At 43.6% G+C, this 21,859-nt stretch overlaps 2 protein-coding genes across 4 annotated transcripts; one reads left to right on the forward strand and one right to left on the reverse strand.

The window, feature by feature from the left end:
- The first annotated feature begins 3,289 nt into the window (after positions 1-3,289).
- On the forward strand, positions 3,290-9,730 carry LOC134458871 (L-amino-acid oxidase-like). 2 transcript variants are annotated; one of them, XM_063211266.1, is made up of 7 exons: positions 3,290-3,360; positions 5,501-5,721; positions 6,002-6,114; positions 6,575-6,776; positions 7,422-7,490; positions 8,137-8,273; positions 8,731-9,730. In XM_063211266.1, the coding sequence occupies exons 2-7, from the start codon at positions 5,506-5,508 to the stop codon at positions 9,575-9,577; spliced, it is 1,584 nt and encodes a 527-aa protein (XP_063067336.1). In that variant the 5' UTR covers positions 3,290-3,360; positions 5,501-5,505; the 3' UTR covers positions 9,578-9,730. The 2 variants fall into 2 exon arrangements, with proteins under 2 accessions (XP_063067336.1, XP_063067337.1); XM_063211267.1 differs by lacking the exon at positions 7,422-7,490.
- Positions 9,731-11,886: 2,156 nt separating this feature from the next.
- On the reverse strand, positions 11,887-14,523 carry LOC134458118 (cephalotoxin-like protein). Of its 2 annotated transcripts, XM_063210245.1 has the most exons (3): positions 14,366-14,523; positions 12,633-14,283; positions 11,887-12,403 (listed from the first exon to the last, which is right to left on the reverse strand). In XM_063210245.1, exon 2 carries the CDS (start codon positions 14,279-14,281, stop codon positions 12,668-12,670), a length of 1,614 nt encoding a protein of 537 aa, XP_063066315.1. In that variant the 5' UTR covers positions 14,282-14,283; positions 14,366-14,523; the 3' UTR covers positions 11,887-12,403; positions 12,633-12,667. The 2 variants fall into 2 exon arrangements, with proteins under 2 accessions (XP_063066315.1, XP_063066314.1); XM_063210244.1 differs by lacking the exon at positions 14,366-14,523 and having other exon boundaries at positions 12,633-14,356.
- Between the last annotated feature and the right edge of the window lie 7,336 nt (positions 14,524-21,859).

Consider the following 21,859-nt stretch of genomic DNA (forward strand, 5'->3'; position numbering starts at 1 on the left):
TCCTCTCCAACTCATCCTCCAGTCTCCGGTGGGCCTTACAAACCATCTGTACATTTTCCAGGGGTCTTGATTCACATGACTTTACATTTTCCTAAAACAAACACCATATCAATCAATCAATCAATCAATCAGCATTCATCTAAAGAATATCATTCATCTAGGTCATGGTATTATACAAAGTCAAGTCAAGGCAAGTCAACATTATATTCAGTATCTTCATATGCATACAAGGAAATTGTGTTTCTCTTCTGTCCAATGTCCAATGACATGGACGTACACAGGACTGACTTGTAACAAGACGGAGACTAAATTGCAATACAGGACCGATAGCAATGTAACAAGTAAGAAGTAATAATAAAGTGATGAAGTAATAATAGTTAAGACATTTAACACTGCTAAAGACAGTAGGGCAACAAGGCTTAGTGTAACACACACACACGCACACAGTTTAGCTGGGAACAACTGAACTAAAAAGAACTGGAGCTTAACAGAAGTCCGGTTGTTTACAGCTAAATTCTTCCTATCAGCATGTTCTGACATGATACTTTGTTAATAGTCTTTTTCAATTCCTGTGTATGCATGACTATTTTAATTACAACAGGCCATACCTCCCGGTGTTCTTCAGCTTCCAAGACAGTTAAAACAGCTTGTGGAGCAGGATTGCCAAGGCACAATAGGGTTGAAATGCATGCCTTTCTTTGCAACAGTGCTGTTCTCTTTGTCCATGTTGGTGTCACCCTCCAATTCCGGAACATATCTGTGGAGGATTAACCAACATTTTTAGTGTCATACGTATGTACAGTAAATAATGGATTTAATGACAATTCTAAACCATTGACATAGTAAAACAATTAGAATGAACATGCATTTTCAGTATGCAATCAAGCTGGTCTGCATGCAGTGCAGTGTAGTAATAAAAGAACACCAAATCGAAGAGGAAAAATGTACATGCAAGTGAAATAAAGTGAGCAATGTTGGCTTTTGAGTCAATGTAGTACTCACTCATAGCAGGTTTCATAGAGCTGGTCCATGGTTTCCGCACTGCTGGAGTCAGTTCCTTGTATCTTGTCCTCTTTAACATACAGCGACAGTGCTCAAGGTTCAGGGGATTTATTCTGTAAGGTGTACCATCCTCTTAGGTGCGGAGGAATTTCATTGGCTGTCCTTAATGGGGGTTACTCAATGGGCCATTCAGTGGGACATTAAGGCCATTTTCACCAGTGGGCCAGCCCCTACCTGTGCTAGGTGCTAATGGCCTCCCCACCTCCAGGGGTCAGGTGCTAATGGGGGCTAGGGGTCCTGGTTTTGGGGCTAAGTGCTGGTGTCGTGCCCAAGGAAAGGGATGGGCCAAAGGGGTCTGACTTATGCCAGAGGCTATGTCAAAGAATCTTTGGAGGCAAATGACTCAAAGTTGGTGGTCTTTCCATCATCGGCTGATTATTAGTTGTTCATATGAAATTGTGTGTTAAACTAATGTGTTTGTCATAAACTAAAAGGTATAATGTTATTACTAACTAGAAATGCACTCAGAGAGTGCAGACCTCCGCCAAGGAAGGCGTTGTGATGTACCTCAAAGACAACAAAGAGTTTGAAGTGGATACATGACTGAATAGGAAACCAGCGTAGTTGGTGAAGGACAGGTGTGATGTGTTGCCATGGTCTGGTGTGGGTGAGAAGTCTTGATGCAGAGCTCTGGATATGTAAGGGTGAGAGAGGAACTGAGTTTAGAGAGGCTGTTCAGATGGAAGAAAGCTGTTTTTGTGACATGATGACATATTTGAGAGTCAAACAAGAGTGATGAGTGAGTCAATGATGACACCCAGCTTTTTCACTTCAGAGGAGGTGGTGATTAAGTAGCCTGGGATGGAAGTAGCCTGGGCAGCCGTGACCTCAATCTAGGGGTTGCAAGTTCAAATCCCCCCTGACCTCTCCCTACATCTCCATCCATGGCTGAAGTGCCCTTGAGCAAGGCACCTAACCCTACACTGCTCCACCAGGGACTGTAACCAATACCTTGAAAAATAATAATTGTAAGTCGCTTTGAATAAATGAAAGCGTCAGTTCAGTACAATGTAATATAATGTAATGTAATGGAGAACTTAGTGATTTATCTCTTTTTAGCAGTGTGGGAGTAGCAATGACTATTTTGGCGTCATACTTCTGTCTTGTGTTACGTCGGGAGAGTTCAGTACATTTAGACAAGACATGACCTGATCACATGACTAATCTCATTCCTCCCTAGGCGAGGGGAGAGTATTGGTTTTGGTCTGGGCCCAGACCACCCCTATAAGAACAGGTGGATGAGAAGAAGGGATGTGGATGGTCATACTCTGAGGTCACAGGGTCAGAGCCTGTGAGTGAAAGGCCTACACAACCTCTGTGGACTTAAACTGTGACGGATTGGTAGCTGGAGGAAGGATGCGGTCGCTTGAAGACAATTGGATCTACTCCTATTCTTATGAATGAACTACTGAAACGTGCTGCTTGCTGTGACCGGCATGGCTGGCAGAAGGTGTATATATATGTGTGTGTGTGTGTGTGTGTATGGCATATCGGTGCACTACTGTGTTTGGTGCTCTGTCTCCCTCAAAAAACCTTTCACATTTGCCCGCGGAGGATGAAGTGAACATGTGCACACATTAACCATGATTCTTTGATTTACAGAAAATGAACCAAATTATGAATCTTGAAACGACCATTTGAATTTAAAATTTAAATTTAATAGGTATCATTTTTAATCAAAGAATACAAATTCTTTAAGGGTGAAGTAACAGATGAAGACTTGGTCATGACCATTTTTGTGACAAAGTTGTAGGCCTATTCCCAGAAATGAAACTGGCCTGGGTAATTATCAGTCACTATAGGGTAGAAGAGGGTAGTGGAAGTGCACTTGGGAAACCCCCATTGTCATTGACACAGTACTCCATATAGCCCACAACGAAATTGCATTTAAGCTTCACCTGTGCTGGGCGGCAGCAGTGCTGGAGGACGGAGGTACAGACGGCTCAGTCGTGGAGGAGGATGGGGGAGAGCACTAGTTAATTACACACCCCACCAACCTGGCGGGTCGCGAGTCGAGCCGTCAAACCTTTGGTCTACAAGTCTGACGCCCTAACCGCTTACCCATGACTTCCCATAGTGAGGCAAGCATGGGAAACGACAGTCAGCCAAACCAATAGATAGTCATGCCCTTAGTGTTGTCACCAGTCAGGCGAGGAGGAATTTCCACTATTGCAGATGGGAAGCTATAACTAGTATGGAGCGCTGTAGATACTACATGTAGTAGACTAACAGGCCAGGCTGAGACCAGCACATCTCTGCTGCTACTGACTGGAGACTGGAGGTAAAGATCAGCAAAGGGTAAGAATCTATTCATATCCTAAAATATAAAATAATATGATATAAAATAATATAATATAATATAATATAATATAATATAATACTGTATACAGTATAATAATATACAGGGGTTGGACAAAATAACTGAGACACCTGTCATGGGGAAGTTTCAATGCTCAAGTGGACCAGCCTGTTGGCCAATCTTCATTAATTGCGCACTGCACCAGTAAAGTGAATGGTGAAGGTTCAATTAGCAGGCTAAGAGCACAGTTTTGCAAAAAAAAAATTGCAATGCACACAAAATTATGGCTGATATTTCAGAGTTCAAAAAGGAGAAATTCTTGGTGCGTGTTTAACTGTTGCCTCTTTGACCGAGACAGCAAGTCTTTGTGATGTATCAAGAGCCACGGTATCCAAGGTAATGTCTGCATAGCACCAAGAAGGATGAACCACATTCAACAAGATTAACTGTGGACGCAAGAGGAACTAAACTACACTAAAATGACAGGTGTCTCGGTTATTTTGTCCAACCCCTGTATATTATAATAATATATAATATTATTAATAATATAACACAATATTCATAAATAACGGTATAAGAGATGTATAAGAGTTTACCAGTATATCATCTGTAAACGATGAATCAAACAGGCTACATTTGAAAGGGACTCGTAGCTACCACCAGAGTTATGCGTCTGAATGTACTTTGTGCTTGTCCCATTTACAGTAATATGTATGCAGTACGCTTATGAATTGCGACACTTTAGTTGTGCAATTGTGCAACACTTGCAGTTGTGTGTCTCAATGCACACTGTGCCTGTGAATAAACTGGCACTATTACACTGTATAAGTTATAGTGTACTGTACAGTGTATACAGTACAGTAGTACACTGCTCATGTACATACAGATCAGTGTTAATTCAACAGAGAGTACTCTGGGACCAAATACACTTGACTCTAGAAGATGATAAATTAACTCTGTGCTGAAATAATACAGCATTTCTGTGTATATCGCTAGTACATTTACAGTATTGTGTGTAGATGTGCAGTACACTGGGCTTTAGGGGTTTGCACGATTATGGAAAAAAACATTATCACGATTATTTGGGTCAAAATCGAAATCACGATTACTAATCACGATTATTGATTGTTTGCAGAATTTTCTTTTAAATTATAACAAAATGAAATATAGCCAATAATTAATTATATACAGGATGAACAAAATAACACTGAATTGTAATAATTATGTATATGCAAAAGCATGAAACTTAGGTGGACAGATTTCTGTCCAGAAACACCACCCTGTCAGCATGTTCTGGCATCAAGGACGCTCAAAGTCACGTCACTATTGCCATGATTATATCCCGATTGAAATCCTCTCACCTCTGACCGTACCAGTGTTCATTCTGTGGAGCTTGCTAGTGTGAGGAGGCCATGCTCTCTAGAAAGCGTTATGCTCTGGCTTGTAAGAATTTCTTCCTGTCTGCGGTCTAAGACGTAAAGTGCATCACATTCAGCCAGCTTCTGCTTTTCAACATGCGGGCATCACATGATCAGTTGGATTTCCAGGGTTGGTCTTTACTGGAATCTCCAAACCCACATGGGCCAAGTCAGACCAAGCTTAGTTGTTTTCTACAGACTTGACTAGTCCTGGGTCTTGGACTCTACAAAGGTGGACTTGACTACAGTCCTGGTTCAACAAGCTTAAAAAACAATAAAAGGGAAAGAAGTATGGTCACAGAGCAAGTAGAATATAAATAACTATATGTGACACCAGCAGACACCTTTCACACATCAATAAATGTTGGTGTGACATTTGGAGCATGTTAATCATTCCTTTAATGAATTTTGATCTTTTTAAAACTTTGCTTAATAAAACTAGTTTTTAATCTGCTTTTATATTGGTTGTTGTTTTTAATTATGTATTATTTATGGTTTCTTTACATTTATTTTTTAAATGATTTTAAAACATATTTGATTTATTTTTAAATCTTACTGATTGTTGTTTTAATCTGTTGTCTGTCTGTCTGGTTAAGCACTTAGAGCTACATGTAGGTACGTAGATGTAGTTGAGGCAACATTTTGCTGGAAGAACATTAAATGACCGCAGGCTACATGATTGCGTCTCATCTTGTGTTCTGTTGTTGTTTGTTATCTTCAGAAGCGATGGCGGTGGTGTTGCTTGTGATTTTCCAGTTCCTGGTTCTGGCCTCTGCAAAGGAGGACCTTCAAGACTGTCTGAGGGATAAAGACTACGATGCACTCCTGCAGACGGCACAGAGCGGCTTGCCGCACATAAAGACGCCACATCACGTGATCATTGTTGGAGCTGGCATGGCTGGGCTGACCGCTGCCAAGCTACTGCAGGACGCAGGACACCAGGTACACATAGGGAAGCTTGCAGTGTTAATGTAACACTTAGAGAGGCAATTCTTAGTATGTTCAGCGAAGCAGGTTTGACACTTCTTTTGATTTTAATTATTTAATGTTTTCTTTCTGTATTTGTGTTCTTTATTCTTTTACTTTTATGTATTTATTTATTTTGAGAAGCACACTGAACTGCATTTGTATATGAAATGTGCTTTACAAATGAACTTGCCTTGCCTTTTCTTGCAACAGACCCCACTGATCTGCTCATACAGTAAATGTGTGTGTTCCCCAGGTGACTATAGTGGAGGCCAGTGGTCGTGTTGGAGGCCGTGTGGAGACCTACAGGAAGGAGGATGAGGGCTGGTACGCTGAGCTGGGAGCCATGAGGATACCCAGTTATCACAGGTACTGGATGCTATCACATATTAAAACACAAGGATAGGCTACCCAGTTACCACAAGCAATGGATGCTATCACATATTGATACATAATGATACCCAGTTATCACAGATACTGGATGCTGTCACATATAGCAGTGGCCTAGTGGTTAAGGAGATGGGCTTTAGATCAAAGGTTTCAACAGGTTTCGAATCCCACCCCTCAACTCCCTATCTCAATTCATGGCTGAGATGACCTTGTGGAAGGCACCCCCACAGCACTGCAGGAACTGTAAACAACACCCTGTACCTTAAAAAGAACAGTAAGTCGCTTTTGACAAAGCGACAGCTAAATGTAACGCAATGTAATGAAATGCAATGTTAATTCAATGCTTGAGTAGGACAAACATCATTAACATCATCTTTAAATTAAATGTCAAATTGCTGCCCCGTCATCAGCAAGATTCTGACGGCCACTCTGTCCACAGCATCGTCCACTATTATGCCAAGCAGCTGGGGGTTGAGCTGAAGGAGTTCGTCATGGAGGACCCCAATACCTTCTATCTGGTAAACGGGGTGCGCAAGAGGACCTACACTGTCAAGGCCAACCCCGACGTCCTCGGCTATGGTGTAAACCAGAGCGAGAAGAAGAGATCACCTGACGACCTGCTGGAACTTGCTTTGAAGAAGGTAGGAAAGCGGGCGGGGGGTCGTAAGGCCCTTTTCAGTCAAGTCCAGCTCTGTTGTGTGGATATGGTAGAGCTTCAAAAGGAGGAGCGTACACCATAGGATCTGCAGAGTAATTCAACACCGTAGGATCAAATAGTTTCTGTAGATTTGTTGGTAACGCTTTACTTGACGCCGGTCTCATAAGCATGTCATTACAGTGTCATAATAGTGTCATGGCACAGTTATGCATGTGTCATAAACATTATATCCATGTCATAAACATTTTATGACTGTTGGCCAAGGTTGGCCAAGGTTGTCTTTGCCATAACCGAAGGCGACTTAAGGCCAACAGTCATAAAATGTTTATGACATGGACATAATGTTTATGACTTATCTATGACTGTCTTATGACACTATTATGACACTGTAATGACATGCCTATGACACCGTTGTCAAGTAAAGTGTTACCGATTTGTTAAATTACTGTAGACTCCCTTCAGTACACAATGTCATTCAATACAGAGAATACAACACTCTCCCTTGACTATGCCCTCTAAGTGTTGAAAATGTAGTGTGTAGGGGAGAGAGGGTGAGATCAAAGTAGTTGGCGTTGCATGTTTAAAATGTGACTCTTTAAAAGACGGATGTGACTTTTGCCCTCCACAGGTGAGAGACGAGGTTGAGGCCAATGGATGTGAGGCAGCACTGCAGAAGTATGACCGCCATTCGGTGGAGGTAAGGGCCAACTCATATTAGTAGTATTAGTCAAGAAAAAACATTATTTTACTACTTCCGCTGCCAAGGAGATTATGTTTAAACGATTCTCCACAATTCCAGGATAGGGCAAATTTTGACAATCCAGTTTCTAACTCCACAAAACAAGGCAGAAAGACCTCAAGTAAATTAATGTGTAACATAGTCAAATGTCCCATCAAACAGCTTCCTTAGCGGAGGTTCTACACAACAGAGAGCAGTTGCAACCTTCATTTAGCTGCCAATTGTGCCAGCACAAGAAAGCATGTGACAAATAAAAAATCTTGAATCTAAATAAGGAACTGATGTAATGACCAAATACCACCACCAAGGTCAAATAATGAACTGTTGTAATGTAGCACTTAGTTACAGTATGTTAACTTAAGACCAATTCCTGCATCCTGTCCACTGATTAGTCCGAGTAGGCCTTGTCCAATGTTTTGAATAATCTTACAGGTTAGCTCATGGTTAAGTTGGAGAGAGGCTCTTTTTAAAATAGAGATCTGTGTGTGTGTGTGTGTGTGTGTGTGTGTGTGTGTGTGTGTGTGTGTGTGTGTGTGTGTGTGTGTGTGTGTGTGTGTGTGTGTGTGTGTGTGTGTGTGTGTGTGTGTGTGTGTGTTTCTGACAGTCGTACTTGAGACAGCTTGGAGGTCTAAGTTTGGAGGCCATCCGTATGATCGGCGATCTGTTGAATGAGGAGAGTATGATGTACACAGCACTATCTGAGATGATCTACGACCAGAGCGACGTCAACGACAGTGTCACGTAAGAGAGTGTGTGTGTGTGACCGACATGTATTATGGCCCTAAAGCTGGGCAGTTATGACCCTTTTATGACCCAGATACTTCAGTTTGTGATACAAGCACCAAAATTGGCACATAGGCACTTAGACATTACTTTTTCCCGAGAAGAATGCGGGCCACTTGAAATTCAAGATGGCTGCCCATTTTCCAAGATGGCCACCATACAGATATGGATCAGAAACTGAAACAATTGTTCAAAGCATGCTGGCCATTTGAAATCCAAGATGGCCGCCCATTTTCCTTGATGGCCAACACACATAGGCCTACTGTAGGCCTACTGCAGCGGTAACTGAAACAATGGTTCAAATAGTGATACAAGCATCAAACTTTGCGCAAATTCTCCTCACATGAGCGAATTGTATGTGCGGTTAGAGGATCTAATATAAAAATAACTGTAACTGTGTGTGTCTGTTGCGTAGGTACCACGAGGTGGTGGGAGGATCCGACCGTCTTCCCCTTGCCTTCCTCTCAGTCCTTGATAGCGCCATCCTACTGAACTCCCCGGTCACCTCCATTCGCCAGTCCGCTGACGGCGTCACCGTGTCGTATCGTTACGGCCCGCATGGTGCCCTGACTGATTTGGCTGCAGACGCCGTATTGGTCACGACCACGGCCAAGGCTGCTCTCTACATGGACTTCCAGCCGCCCCTCTCCGCTGCCAAGATGGCCGCCATGCGCTCGGTCCACTATGACAGTTCCACCAAGATCCTGCTGACGTTCCGCCGGCGCTTCTGGGAGGACGACGGCATCCGTGGTGGCAAGAGTGTCACTGACCGACCGTGCCGCTTCATCTACTACCCCAGCCATGGTTTCCCAGGCAACGACAGCGTGGGCGTGCTCCTGGCGTCCTACACGTGGTCGGACGACTCGCTGCTGTTCCTGGGTGCGAGTGACGAGGAACTAAAGGACCTTGCCCTGCGAGATCTGGCGCTCATCCACCCGCGTCACGACGTGCGGGCACTCTGCACGGGCGTCCTGGTCAAGCGCTGGAGCACCGACCCTTACAGTCGCGGCGCCTTCGCTCTCTTCACACCCTACCAGCACCTCCACTACGCCAAAGACCTCTTCAGGCCTGAGGGGAAGGTGCACTTCGCTGGGGAGCACACCGCCCTGCCCCACGCCTGGATAGAGACGGCCATGAAGTCAGCCATTAGAGCAGCCATCAACATTAACAGCGCCGCGCTGGAAACCAGCAGCCCTGCCACAAACCTTAACACACCCATGCTGGACTCAGACTCGGACAAAACAACCAAAAAGGAGCTGTAGGAGCCCAGTGCACTGCACTGTGTTTAGGCTATACTTGATTAACACCTGTGTTTTACACTGTGATAACAATATTTTGTATTTATTGTTGAGAGTTTTTTTTACTAATAGGAAATATTTTGCACTGAAATAAAGAAAAGGACATGTTTTGTAATTAAACATTTTAGTGTTGCAGAGTAATAACAAATATATAAATACCACGTTAATTTTTACATTTTCATATTCTGTCCAACCAACTACAGAATTACTCAGTTGGGTCATGGTTTTATTTATTTTTTATTTTTTAGCTAAACAGCAACACCTTTTTTCAAACAACTAGCTATAGCAGACTGCATGGTAATTTGATTAAATCTGTAGTAGAATAGAGTAAAGTAACTTTATTAATCCACAGGGGGAAATTCAGGGTGCACATTCTGATGCACATTCAAAGAAAGGATCAAATTAAAGGGGCTCTAGGTATGATTAAAAATGTAATTAAGCATTGTTTCGAGTCAGCTGATGCTTATTTGAGTCATTAGTAAGTGAACGATGACTCTTGCGACCACTTCCACTGCGCGCTGTCATGACGCGATCACACCGCAGGCGTTGAAAGAGCTAAAACCCTGCTGAGTCCTGCCTGGAAAGCACTGGCCAGTGGCATTGAATGCGGCAAACGATTCAACCTGAATCGTTCGGCCAGGAATCTCGACCAACCAAAGCTCGTGTTTAGAAAAATGTGAACATTCCATTGGCTTCCGCCTGCTGCCGCTGAGCTCATTACATATTTGTTAGATGAAGTTCAACTTTTGACGCCCTCGGCTTTTGATGCTTTTGACGCCCTTGCCTCTAGAAACACGTTTGCTGCTTTTCACGCTTCTGCCGCCTCCTCTCCCATACAAAGTCAATTACTTCCGCATTTTTTCATTACTGTGTAGATTTTGAGACAGGCATGCCACGGGCACCACGCAAATTACGTCATCCTACATTGTGCCCCTTTAATCAATTGGATTAAATGTTGGACATGTAGGCCTAGTTGTAGATAAGTGGTTCTCAACCTTTTTTGAAGAAACGCCCCATGGACCTCATCATAAGCCTCCCAACGCCCCATGGACTAAAGCCCTCAGTGACAACTAAGCAACACCCCCTCTCAACTGTATCCTTCTCAACGCCCCCTAGGGCTCCCCAACGACCCCTGGGGGTGGGGGGGCTGTACCGCCCCCATTGAGAAAGACTATTGTAGATCAGTCTTTAAAAATTTACAGTATTTTATACCCCTTCCCTCTTATTATCATGTCATCATGTTACGTTTTTTTTACACAGTTTTTAAAAACTAAAATGTAAAATGTTTCCATAATTCCGTAAACTCTATTAGTGTTTCTCAAACTGTGAGCCAGGGCCCACTGGTAGGCCTTGAAGGTATTGTAAGTGGGCCAAGAAATCATCTTCTAAAAATCAAAATAATAATTGTGTGAGTGTTTCAGGTGACTCTTTATTTGAATTTTATTGTTTATTGGGTCAGAGGTGGAAAGTAAACATTTGTGAAAATTTCCAAGTGAGTCTCAAGTTAGAAAGGGTTGGGACACCCTACTCTATTATTCCAATTCCATTTCCATTGATGGTGCCGTGCAGGGTAGACTTTTCAGATCTGCTATGTCCAGTATGGCCAAAGAGGATGGAATTTGAATCAAGAGGAATCAAAACACGCCCACTCAATGCAAAAGCGTGTGCTCAAGTTGGGTCTGCTAAGGGGGCATTGCCTCCTCCTTCTTCTTCTCTTTTTGACGTGCGCTACCGCCATCTACAGCGCTAAGAGGACTTCATTTATTCTCAACCTCAGGACTCCGAATGTCTCCTAACCGAAGGTCTCCTAAAGGGGCGTTCACCCGACATAAAGTGGATACTGGAAAAGGATCAAAATGACGCATCTCTGTCTAATGTAGAATATCTCTGGTATGGCTCTACAGTAATGGGAGTTTGTCTCCCCCTGCTGGTCACTGAAATCTCATTCTCTCACCTGTAGACATGTTCCAGACGGCTGGGCACGTGTAATAAAATAAAAACAAGGTAATTATGGACGGTAATGAATTCTTTCATAGTTTATGATGGTGACATTAGAATGGCATCTTACATCCAGTGCAACAGAAAACTGTAATGTATCCATAGGTTATTGTCAATACATGGAGACACCGTTGAATTAGATACAATAATCCTCTTTAATCACTTTGAGACATAAACATGTTTTAACTGTCCAGCAGAGACTAAACCTCTTCATAATTGAGAGTGATGTTGGTTTATGTCAAGTCCATTAAAGTCAAGAAACACAAGACATGAAATTCGGAACGCAGTTTCTTTATTGAATAAGCAATGAAATTGTTTTTTGAGGTATGGCTCTGTTTGCATAGCAGCAGTATGAGGGGATGCTTGCCCAATTTCAGATGAGGAGAGCAAACTGCCCCCATCAACAGAGCAAGCAACATGGCAGAGTAGGCTATGTCAATGTAAGCCATAACAAGCTGGAGCTGGGGTGATGGGTTTCAAAGAAGCATGCAACTGTGAGCTGGTGGGAGAACTAATTTAAGAAAGTCGGCTAGTTTGAATGTGACCAGTCAGAAATGAGGAGTTCATTTCCTAATGTAAGACTTCAGAACAGGGTTGCCAGATTTTCTGCCCAGCTGTGTGTGCTGTTTAGCATGGCCATCTGCAGGTGGCTCTATATGGCCATAGAAATTAATCAAATTTAGTTCAAATTGGGTGGGATTTAGTGCCTCCAGGTGGTTTTTGAGAATGCATTGAGATGGAAATAACACATCTGGCAACCTTGCTCCTGAAGCAGATCAGAAGCAGCTATGACCTGGGGGTCGTTTCTCGATTCTTGTCGTTGCTAACCGTCTTAAGTCGGTCTTGAGTTGGTCGTAAGTTGCTCTTGAGTTGGTCTTAAGTTGGTCTTCAGTTGGTCTTTAGACGCAAGACCAACTTAAGAACAACTTAAGACCAACTCAAGACCTTGGTTACAACGTTGGTCTTAAGAACGAACAAAATGGCTAAAGTCGTTAGCAAAGGCACTGTCGAGAAACGACCCCCTGGCCAGAACTAATGCTGAGTCTGACGATGGACTTAGGACGGTAGTTTGGCTAAAATTTCGTTCAGTTTGGACTCAATGTCTGCGAGCCGGACACCTGTGGGCGTGACAGTAGACAGGGGTAATTTCAAAACGTCCAGAAGGATTTCAGTGTCGACTTTTGTCTCACACGTGTCTCCATAGAATCCATCTTGACACTCACACAGAGCATCAGGGGAGTCTAGCAGCCTCTTGCATGTCCCATCATTTTGGCATTTTGTATCGGGTCCATCGCAGGGAGACAATGTCCTGGAGTAATAGATAGCAGTTTTGTATTCAGAGCCATCAATCCGACATTCTAAAGTTAGGTTAGCGGTCGGGTTTTCTGCAAAATCATTTTTGTCATATGTGGCATGTGTTCTTTTCGCGTACTCTACAACATTCATTGTAAATTCGTGCCCCAAATAGTTATAAGAAGAATCTTCATTTAGCATTAAGCAACCAACACATCCACCAATTGGGCATCTGGTGAGGGCTATTTCCAGATTATTAAGATCTGCCTCTGGAATATCTGCCTTCTGAATGTAAGCTATGGCCATAGTGAGGTCATTGTCGATTGGGATCTTAGTCATAGTGTCAAACACTTCTAAAAACTTGTAAGTTTCTTTAGATGACTTGTAAGCCAACACAACCCACTTATAAAAGTCATACTTATTGTCCAGAAACCCTTTCACCTTGTCAGCAATACCCTGAAGGTTGTCATAACTGACCAATTTGGCTTTCTCCACTACATCCTCTTTCACATAGTCCATGTGATCTTCTAGACAGGAATCCACAACTTTTGATTGAGCTGAAAAGACGTTCTTGAACATCTTTTTATCTTCTTCAAGTTTGTCTGTGGTCTTATAACCGATCAGGTTCCAGTAGAAATTATGAAGTGTTATGCCCTTCATCAATAAACTATTAAAGTACAGGTTATAGTTGAGTATTTTCTTAAGGTCACATTTAAACTTTTTGCGTAGCAGGTTGTTGAGGTTCCCACTAAGAGCTGTGCCCTCTACTGTCAAATAATGGTACAGGCTATCCACACTGGATTCCACTTGTGTGTATTCATAGTAGTTGACGAAGACTTTAGCCAAGTAGTTAATCTCATTCAAATTGTGATCTCTAAAAAACTCTTCATACTTATTCCAGGCACTAAGAATGCGCACTTCATCTTGAGAATAGACACTGGCATAGTTGTACCACTCTACATCTGTCGCCAGGTTGGACACCTGCAAGGACAGGGAGTCCAGCTTCCTGTTGACCTCTCTGAAGCCAGCCTTGACCTCCCTCAACACTGGATCATGCTGGGGAACAAACAACATCACCATGTTGATAACTGCAAATGCAGGTCCTATAAAGGGCACGGCACTGGCGAATTTGGACAGGCCCTTCATGAGACCTGTGACTGTCTCCAGGCTTTCTTTTTTTGACAAATTTTCTGTCACTACACTCACAATCTCTTTTGCGGTGTTTAGGCCGCTTTCTATTTTTGTTCTGGTTTCGAAATCAAGTTCTTTTTCAGTAAAGTAGACTCCGTCAAGTGTAGAGCAGGTCACAGCAGTTGCCCAGGAGACGAGGATCAGACCAGCCAGCAGCATGTTGACCAAACAGCGGGGTGGCACCATAACTGCAACACACATAATACACTGTTGTACTTTTTGACTTGCATTAAAATAACTACTACTGATGCATAAAAAGAAATCACAAACCTGGCTGGTGGGGTGGTCCTTGGCACCTTGGAAATAGAACTTGCGTAGACACAATTTTTCAGCGTGCAGTTTATGCCCTGTCTCTGTGCAGACTAAAGCGATGGAATAGCTTGTCAGGCAACTATCTTGTCTCTTCTTAGAACCTCAAAAGGCCCATCAGAGTATCTGATGACCGTCTACCCTTTAAATACAATGAACTTATTGGCCACACCCATCCACTGCTGAAAAGGGGTGATGGAAGGTAGCCAAGCCAAGCATGCACATTTCCAGTAAATGTTTATTCACGGCTATTTGCTTATTAAAAAGAACACAAAGAGGATTTAAGTGTGCAGACATTTTTCTTTCTATCTATTTTACACAGTTTTTGTTTATGTTTGGCACCTTTTAATCGAGAGTGCGGTGTGATCCGGTTGAATAGAGATGTGAGGTAGTGAAAGAGGTTTAACATAGTGGAGAAGGGGTAAAGAAGCAACTAGAAATGTACTCAGAGAGCACAGACCTCTGCCAAGGAAGATGTTTGATAGAGGCAAAAAGGAATAGGCCTAGCTGTTTCAGATAACAAGATTCAAGATTATGTTATTACATCTCATCATATTTGAAGCGTAATAGAGTAAAAATTCTTGTGTTTTCTCCTCAGAAGATAAATAAATGAAAGGTGCGTGTGTGTGGTGTTTGTGTGTGTGTGTGTGTGTGTGTGTGTTAGAGAGTATATTGGACATAAAGATTACCCCAGACAGTCATAACACCTCTGACAGGTGCTTACATATCTGCATCCTGTCTGGTGTGTGTGTGTGTGTGTGTGTGTGTGTGTGTGTGTGTGTGTGTGTGTGTGTGTGTGTGTGTGTGTGTGTGTGTGTGTGTGTGTGTGTGTGTGTGTGTGTGTGTGTGTGTGTGTGTGTTGCATACGGGAGGGCCTGATATCACACTGGTCAGGAGGGATGACTGGCTACACACACCCATGAATCTGTGTGTGTGTGTGTGGTGTTCGTGCGTGCATGTGTGTGTTCGTGCGTGCGTGTGTGCATGTGTGTGTGTGTGTTAGAGAGTATATTGGACATAAAGATTACCCCAGATACACAAAACACCTCTGACAGGTGCTTACATATCTGCATCCTGTCCTGCTGTGTGTGTGTGTGTGTGTGTGTGTGTGTGTGTGTGTGTGTGTGTGTGTGTGTGTGTGTGTGTGTGTGTGTGTGTGTGTGTGTGTGTGTGTGTGTGTAAAAAAGAGAGAGGGGGTGGGGTGGGTAGGTAAAAGTGCTAAAAGTGCCTTGTTGTCTTCAGCATGAGTTCAGCAATCTAATTGCTTGGTGAAACAAACTACTTCGGAGTCTAGTATTGCGAGCTAGTTCATGTATTGCGAGCTAGTTCATGATTGGGATGACTAGGACCATTCAAAATATTTTTTCCTTCTTGATTCATCTATGGCAATATAACAATGACGGGTTGCAATGCATGTTGTAGTCACACATCGACATCGAATCTGTGAGTAGTGGTAAAGTAGGACGTCAGACCCAGCACCAGACGCCCAGAAGTTTGTTTAAGTAAATTGGTCAAAGTCCCGAGTTTGTGTGAGGTCAGGGTGAGGAAAAAAGACAGTTGCAACAGTTGCTGTTCTGCAACTGCTCTATTCAGAAACTGTTTGCAGTAAACAAACAACTTTTTTAATATTTAACAGGTTTAGCCCGGTCACTGGCAACACGGTTATGGGTTGCCGTTTGTAAAGCTGACTGTGCTGAAAATGTTATAACATTTTGTCACATTTAGCTTAAAGGGACACTGTGTGAGATTTTTAGTTGTTTATTTCCAGAATCCATGCCATTCACTAATGTTACCTTTTTCATGAATACTTACCACCACCATCAAATTCTAAGTATTCATTATGACTGGGAAAATTGCACTTTTCATACATGAAAAGGGGGATCTTCTCCATGGTCTGCCATTTTGAATTTCCAAAAATAGCCATTTTTAGCTGCAAAAATGACTCTACTTGGACCATACTAGAAAATATTTGTTTATTACTTAGAAAACTTTCATGTAAAGATCAAATTTGGCAATTGGCAGCCCAGTTTCAATGAGCAGCATAATTGCAGTACCCTTTTTGACCATTTCCTGCACAGTGTCCCTTTAAATTCCATTGACATTTTGTCACATCTAGCTTAAAACAGTGTTTTAAAAACTGTATGAATTTTTCAGACTCCCCTTTTTGCACATTTACAGCAATATTTGTCATCTTACATATATTTAAAATAGTTATTTCTAAATGTTAAATGCTACAAATAAATGTTAAATATAAATGTAAAAAAGAAATCTAAATGTTATATCTAAATGTTAAATCTAAATAATATAGGCCTATCTAAATTCGAATGGAGTCTGCACGTTGGCGCCCTTTGGCACCCCTAGAGTGCAGTACTACCCGGAAAAGTAGTGAGTGAACACATTGGACAGTCTACCGACTTGGCCAGGGCCGCTGACCGGTTTGGCTGGGCCCGGGACAAAAAAATATCAATGGGGCTTGTTCTGGCCTCACAGAACCTTATCCGCTAGCCAGGCAGGTAAACAAGCCCCACAAACGACGCCAGACACCGAAGGTTGCGTTCTCATCATTTATGGAAGATTGTTAAACTGAAACATATACAAGTATAACATCAGGGACAGTATCCTCTCGTGTACGTATATTAAAATAACTATAGTAATAACAATGAAACAAATTACGTGTTGACTTGTCAGTAGTAACTACCGGTAAGCTAAGGCTAACAGGGAGAAGGGTAAATACAAAGTTGTCCAAATACTAAGGGTGAATTCATGAATTGGATAAACAATGACAAGTAAGTTGGCGATAAGATTATGATAATACGGTAAGTTGAGTTGGGGGGAAAGTATCAAATGAAATAAATATTACAGTAACTCACAGAGATTGCCTTGAAACTGCGTACGGGAGGTTTCCACGTAGCTGGGTTGTTAACTGTCAAATCATACTAAACATTCTGACATTCTGAGTCTCGGGATGTAAACATTTGTCAAAGTAAAAGTCTTTTGGAGTTCGAAGTATTTACAAGATTATTAGTTGGCGTAGCCAGAACACTCCCCGTCTGGTATCTTTAGAGATGCCATATTGATGTTCACACCGTGAGGGCACCTTATTCTGGGGACAAAAGGAACACTAGTTCTGAGATGGGTCTGTAATAGTTCTTTGTTGTCCCGTGTTGAACAACTTTGATTTCAGCTTTTCTTACAAGTCCGTCTTGGCTTGGGATAGTCTGGATGATGACTCCCATAGGCCACTCATTCCTTCTGGCCTGTTTCTCCTTAAGAAGGACTACATCTCCTGCCTTCAGATTTGGTCTCTCAAGTTGCCACTTTTGCCGCGACTGCAGTGTGCTGAGGTACTCCTTACGCCATCTGTTCCAGAATTCATTGGCTAGCAGCTGAACTCGCTTCCATTGGTTCCTCAAGATCTCCTTTTGGTTAAGGCTTTGCAGAGGTGGGAGGAGTAATCCTGATTTCTGGGTAAGTAGCATGGAGGGTGACAGGATTTGGGGATGTTCAGAGTCAGAAGAGACTGGCAGGGGCGTAGCAGCAAATTTGGGGCCCAAGGAACAACCTCTTCCATGGGCCCCCCTACACACACCCCAACCTAAACAACCCTAAACCCCCCCCCCCCCCCGTGCGCGCGCCTACCTCCTGATATTGTCATCCTTCTTGCCTTCCTCAGAATACCCCTCTATGCTTTCCTCTCCTTCACTTGAATCGTTCTCATCTTCAATCATATGACATAATAGACATACTAAAAATATAAAATGTCTTAATCTTTCACATTACCAGTTATGAAAAGTAGGCTATCATATTCATAGGGATGACATTTAATCACTTCATCACTATGGTGTGAGGGGGAGGAGAGAGACTGACAAATCTCTTTTCACAATGCTTCCAGCCTACTGTTTCGTGCACTATGGACACACGAGACATTGATATGTTGAATTGTACTTTCTTCAATGTGCATCGCTGAACAGAAACACAGGCGCTCGCGCGCACATTCGTTCACTCGCACTGCCCCGCACGCACGTCACGTTTGCCCGTATCAGTGTTTGGGAGAGCAAGGAAAAGAGAGTCAGCTGTGCCGGTAGAAGCTGACTTCGAAATGTCGCTTAAAACCTGCGGTAAAGCAGAGTAGCCTAAATAGAACAAAAGTATCGCTGTTTGGATTTGATGTCGCTCAACCTTTGAAAGTCAGGGCACCCCGAACCTAGTAAGGCTATTAGCCTAGGCTATTTATTTCTTTGAAATCATTATTTATTAGGCTACTACATATACTTTCAGATTTAAATGGGCCAGTAACTATTTCACAGTAGCTTGTAATTTTCATGAGCACTCAATGCAGATAGGCTACCTGCTCAGCACGGAGGTAGGTAGGCTACTCTGCCTCTTTTCTTGCGCTATGCAAACAGGGTCATCTCTTGCGCTTTGCGCAGATTAGAATGGCGTCAGCAACATTCAAAACGCAGACTGGTGCCCCGTCAAAATCTCGTCATTATTTTACCACACTTCAGCTATAACGGGCGTTGTCAGATGGTCAGAGACATGGCCAAGTAACCAGAGCTTTGAGACCGCAAAATAAAAGCAGAATGAAGGTTCAAGACTGACAGCTGTTCGCACCGCCACCTTGACATTGGCAACTGATGAATATGACGTCGACTAATATCGACAGAATCAATCTGCAAATTCGATGACCAGGGCGGGCAGCATTGCACCCGGTTGAGAAACCGCTTTTCTTCAAGACTATGATATTAGCTAAAATAGGCTCACCTTCTCTCAAGTTCACACCATTTGCACCTGCTGCGACAGGGGGCATCTTCACGTTCGTGACATTTTCTGAAATTGAGTGGGATTCATTTTACAAATAGCCTTTGCTATAATTTGGATATTTGAACCAACATCGACCCATGTTGGTCTTTTGGGACACTTGTTATGAATATAGGCCTATCAAAGACAAATATGGGTTCACAATGATAGCCAACAAAATGAGATTATTTTTTTCATTTGACATCGGCTATCACAGAAGGCCACACGGAATGGGAATGGGATAGGCTAGTTAGGTATCCTACTTTGTAGGCTGTAATTTTGACATTTGGGCTCACCTTTCTTGCAAGAAATCAGCTGCAGTTGCTTTCCTTCATTTTGTTTCCCCTGTCTCTCTTGCCTTTCTATTCTTTTTGTGAAAGCCTGGTGTTTTAGAAGTCTTTCATTGCTAACCGGCTGCTGCGTTTAATGCCTAATAATAATGACGTGAGTGAGTGTTGATTCCGCATATTGTACAATCAAAAGTCCGCGAGAGGGCGGACTAAACCAATGCGTGATAATGGGGGTGTCTGATATAGAATATAGCCGATTTGCAGGCTAGTATATCCAATTCAACAGATGTATTTCCAGAGAACCTTGGAATTACATAAATTACCAACATGTATTGACATTATTTTTAAAATAATGTTTAAAAAAATGAAAGAAGAAAAATATTTTCCATGGGAGGGCCCCCCGTGGGCCCCCCAAGTGGTCTGGGCTCTAAGAATGAGTCAGGGTTTCCCCCCCCTGTTCCACGCCGCTGGAGACTGGTATCAAAGGACGAGCATTGATTATGGCTGTGACCTCAGCTAGGAATGTAGTAAGTCTCATGGGTAAGGTGTCTTTGTCTGGCACACAGTAGCATGTTATCCAGTATGCGTCGTGCGACACCGATCATGCGTTCCCACACTCCACCCATGTGGGACGAATGAGGTGGGTTAAAGATCCAGGTGCATTTTTCTTCTTGCAGGTATTTCTGGATCTGGACCTCACCTTGTTCTACAGTGTTGATGCCCATCTCTCTACATGCACCAACAAAGTTTGTTCCACAGTCTGAGCGTAACTGTTTAGCTGGACCGCGCAGTGCGAAGAAGCGCCTCAGCGCATTGATAAAGCTGGAGGAACTCATCTCTTCGACAACCTCAATGTGGACTGCCCTTGTGCATAAACAGGTGAACAAGACTGCCCATCTCTTACTATTGGCCTGCCCCCCGCGTGTTCTTCTTGCGGACACTTCCCATGGCCCGAACATGTCCATGCCCACGTGTGAGAACGGGGGGTCTGTTTGAAGTCGATCTCCAGGCAGTTCACTCATTTGCTGTTCCTCAATCTTGCCTCTGAGCCGTCTGCAAATCACACATTTGTGTAGTACCTTCCCAATACACCTTCTTGCTCCTACTATCCACAGGCCTCTCTCTCTGACAGCGCCCTCCGTGAAGTGCCTGCCTTGATGCTGGACTCTCTCATGATGATGGCGTACAAGAAGAGTGGTGACGTGATTACTGCCGGGTAAGATGATTGGGTTTGTTTCCTTCATGTCGAGGCATGACTGACTGATCCGCCCTCCTACTCTCAGCATGCCGCTGCTGTCAATGGTGGGGTTTAACTTGATGAGTGGGCTTTGTTTAGAGATGTTTCGCTTTCCTGCGATGGAAAGAAGCTCCTTTGCGTAGGCCTCATGCTGCACAATTCGGATGACCAGGTTCTCTGCTTCTTCAAGCGTGTCACTAGAGATGGCCTTCTTGCAGACGTGCCACCCGGACCCGGCACAGTCTCCACTGTTGTGTGAGTGGGCGTAACAGGAGGCTATGTGTTTGAGCCTAGCCACAGCATGGATCAGTGATCTCCAGGTGGAGAAGCGTTCCCAGCGTTTGGAATTAGGGAGGCTCTCATTGAAGTGGGTGGACAGGGTTTTCACTTCAGGTCGAATGTCTGCATCGTTCTCAGGGTCAAGGAGGTCAAACCCAGCATGTTGTTCGGCTGGTGGCTTAAGGCTGAGGAGAAATGAGGGGCCTGTGAGCCACGAGGTATTGCCGAGTTGTGAGGCTGGAACGGAGCGCGAGCCGTAGTCTGCAGGATTCAGATCTGTTGGCACGTAACGCCACTGTTCAGGTGTGGTAGACTGCCTTATGCGCTGAACTCTGTTATTCACGTAGACATAGAAGCGTCTTGACTGGTTGCATATGTAGCCCAGCACAACTTTGCTGTCTGTGAAAAAGGGTCGAGAGGGAGGTCGATCTCTTCTGTTACCACCTCTGCCATTTCAACTGCCATCACAGCTGCGCACAGTTCGAGCCTGGGGACGGTCAGTTCAGGTTGCGGAGCGAGCCGTGCTTTGCCCATGATGAATCCGAGCTCTACTGACCCGTCAGCACTGGTTACTCTCAGGTAGGCAACAGCAGCAATGGCTTTGACAGATGCGTCGGAGAAGACACACAGTTCTATGCTCTGAGTTTCAGATGGGGGAGAGGAGGAGTATGTGCGAGGCACATGAATGCTGCTGAGGTGACTTAGTGAGGCTCGCCATTCTGTCCATTTCTCACGCATTTCCTCTGGGAGGGGTGAGTCCCAATCTGAGGCCTGTGCAGACAGCTGTCTTAACAGTAGCCGTCCCTGGATGGTCACTGGTGCCAGAAATCCCAATGGGTCGAAGAGGCT

This window comes from Engraulis encrasicolus, chromosome 11, assembly GCF_034702125.1.
Source record: "Engraulis encrasicolus isolate BLACKSEA-1 chromosome 11, IST_EnEncr_1.0, whole genome shotgun sequence".
NCBI lineage: Eukaryota > Metazoa > Chordata > Actinopteri > Clupeiformes > Engraulidae > Engraulis > Engraulis encrasicolus.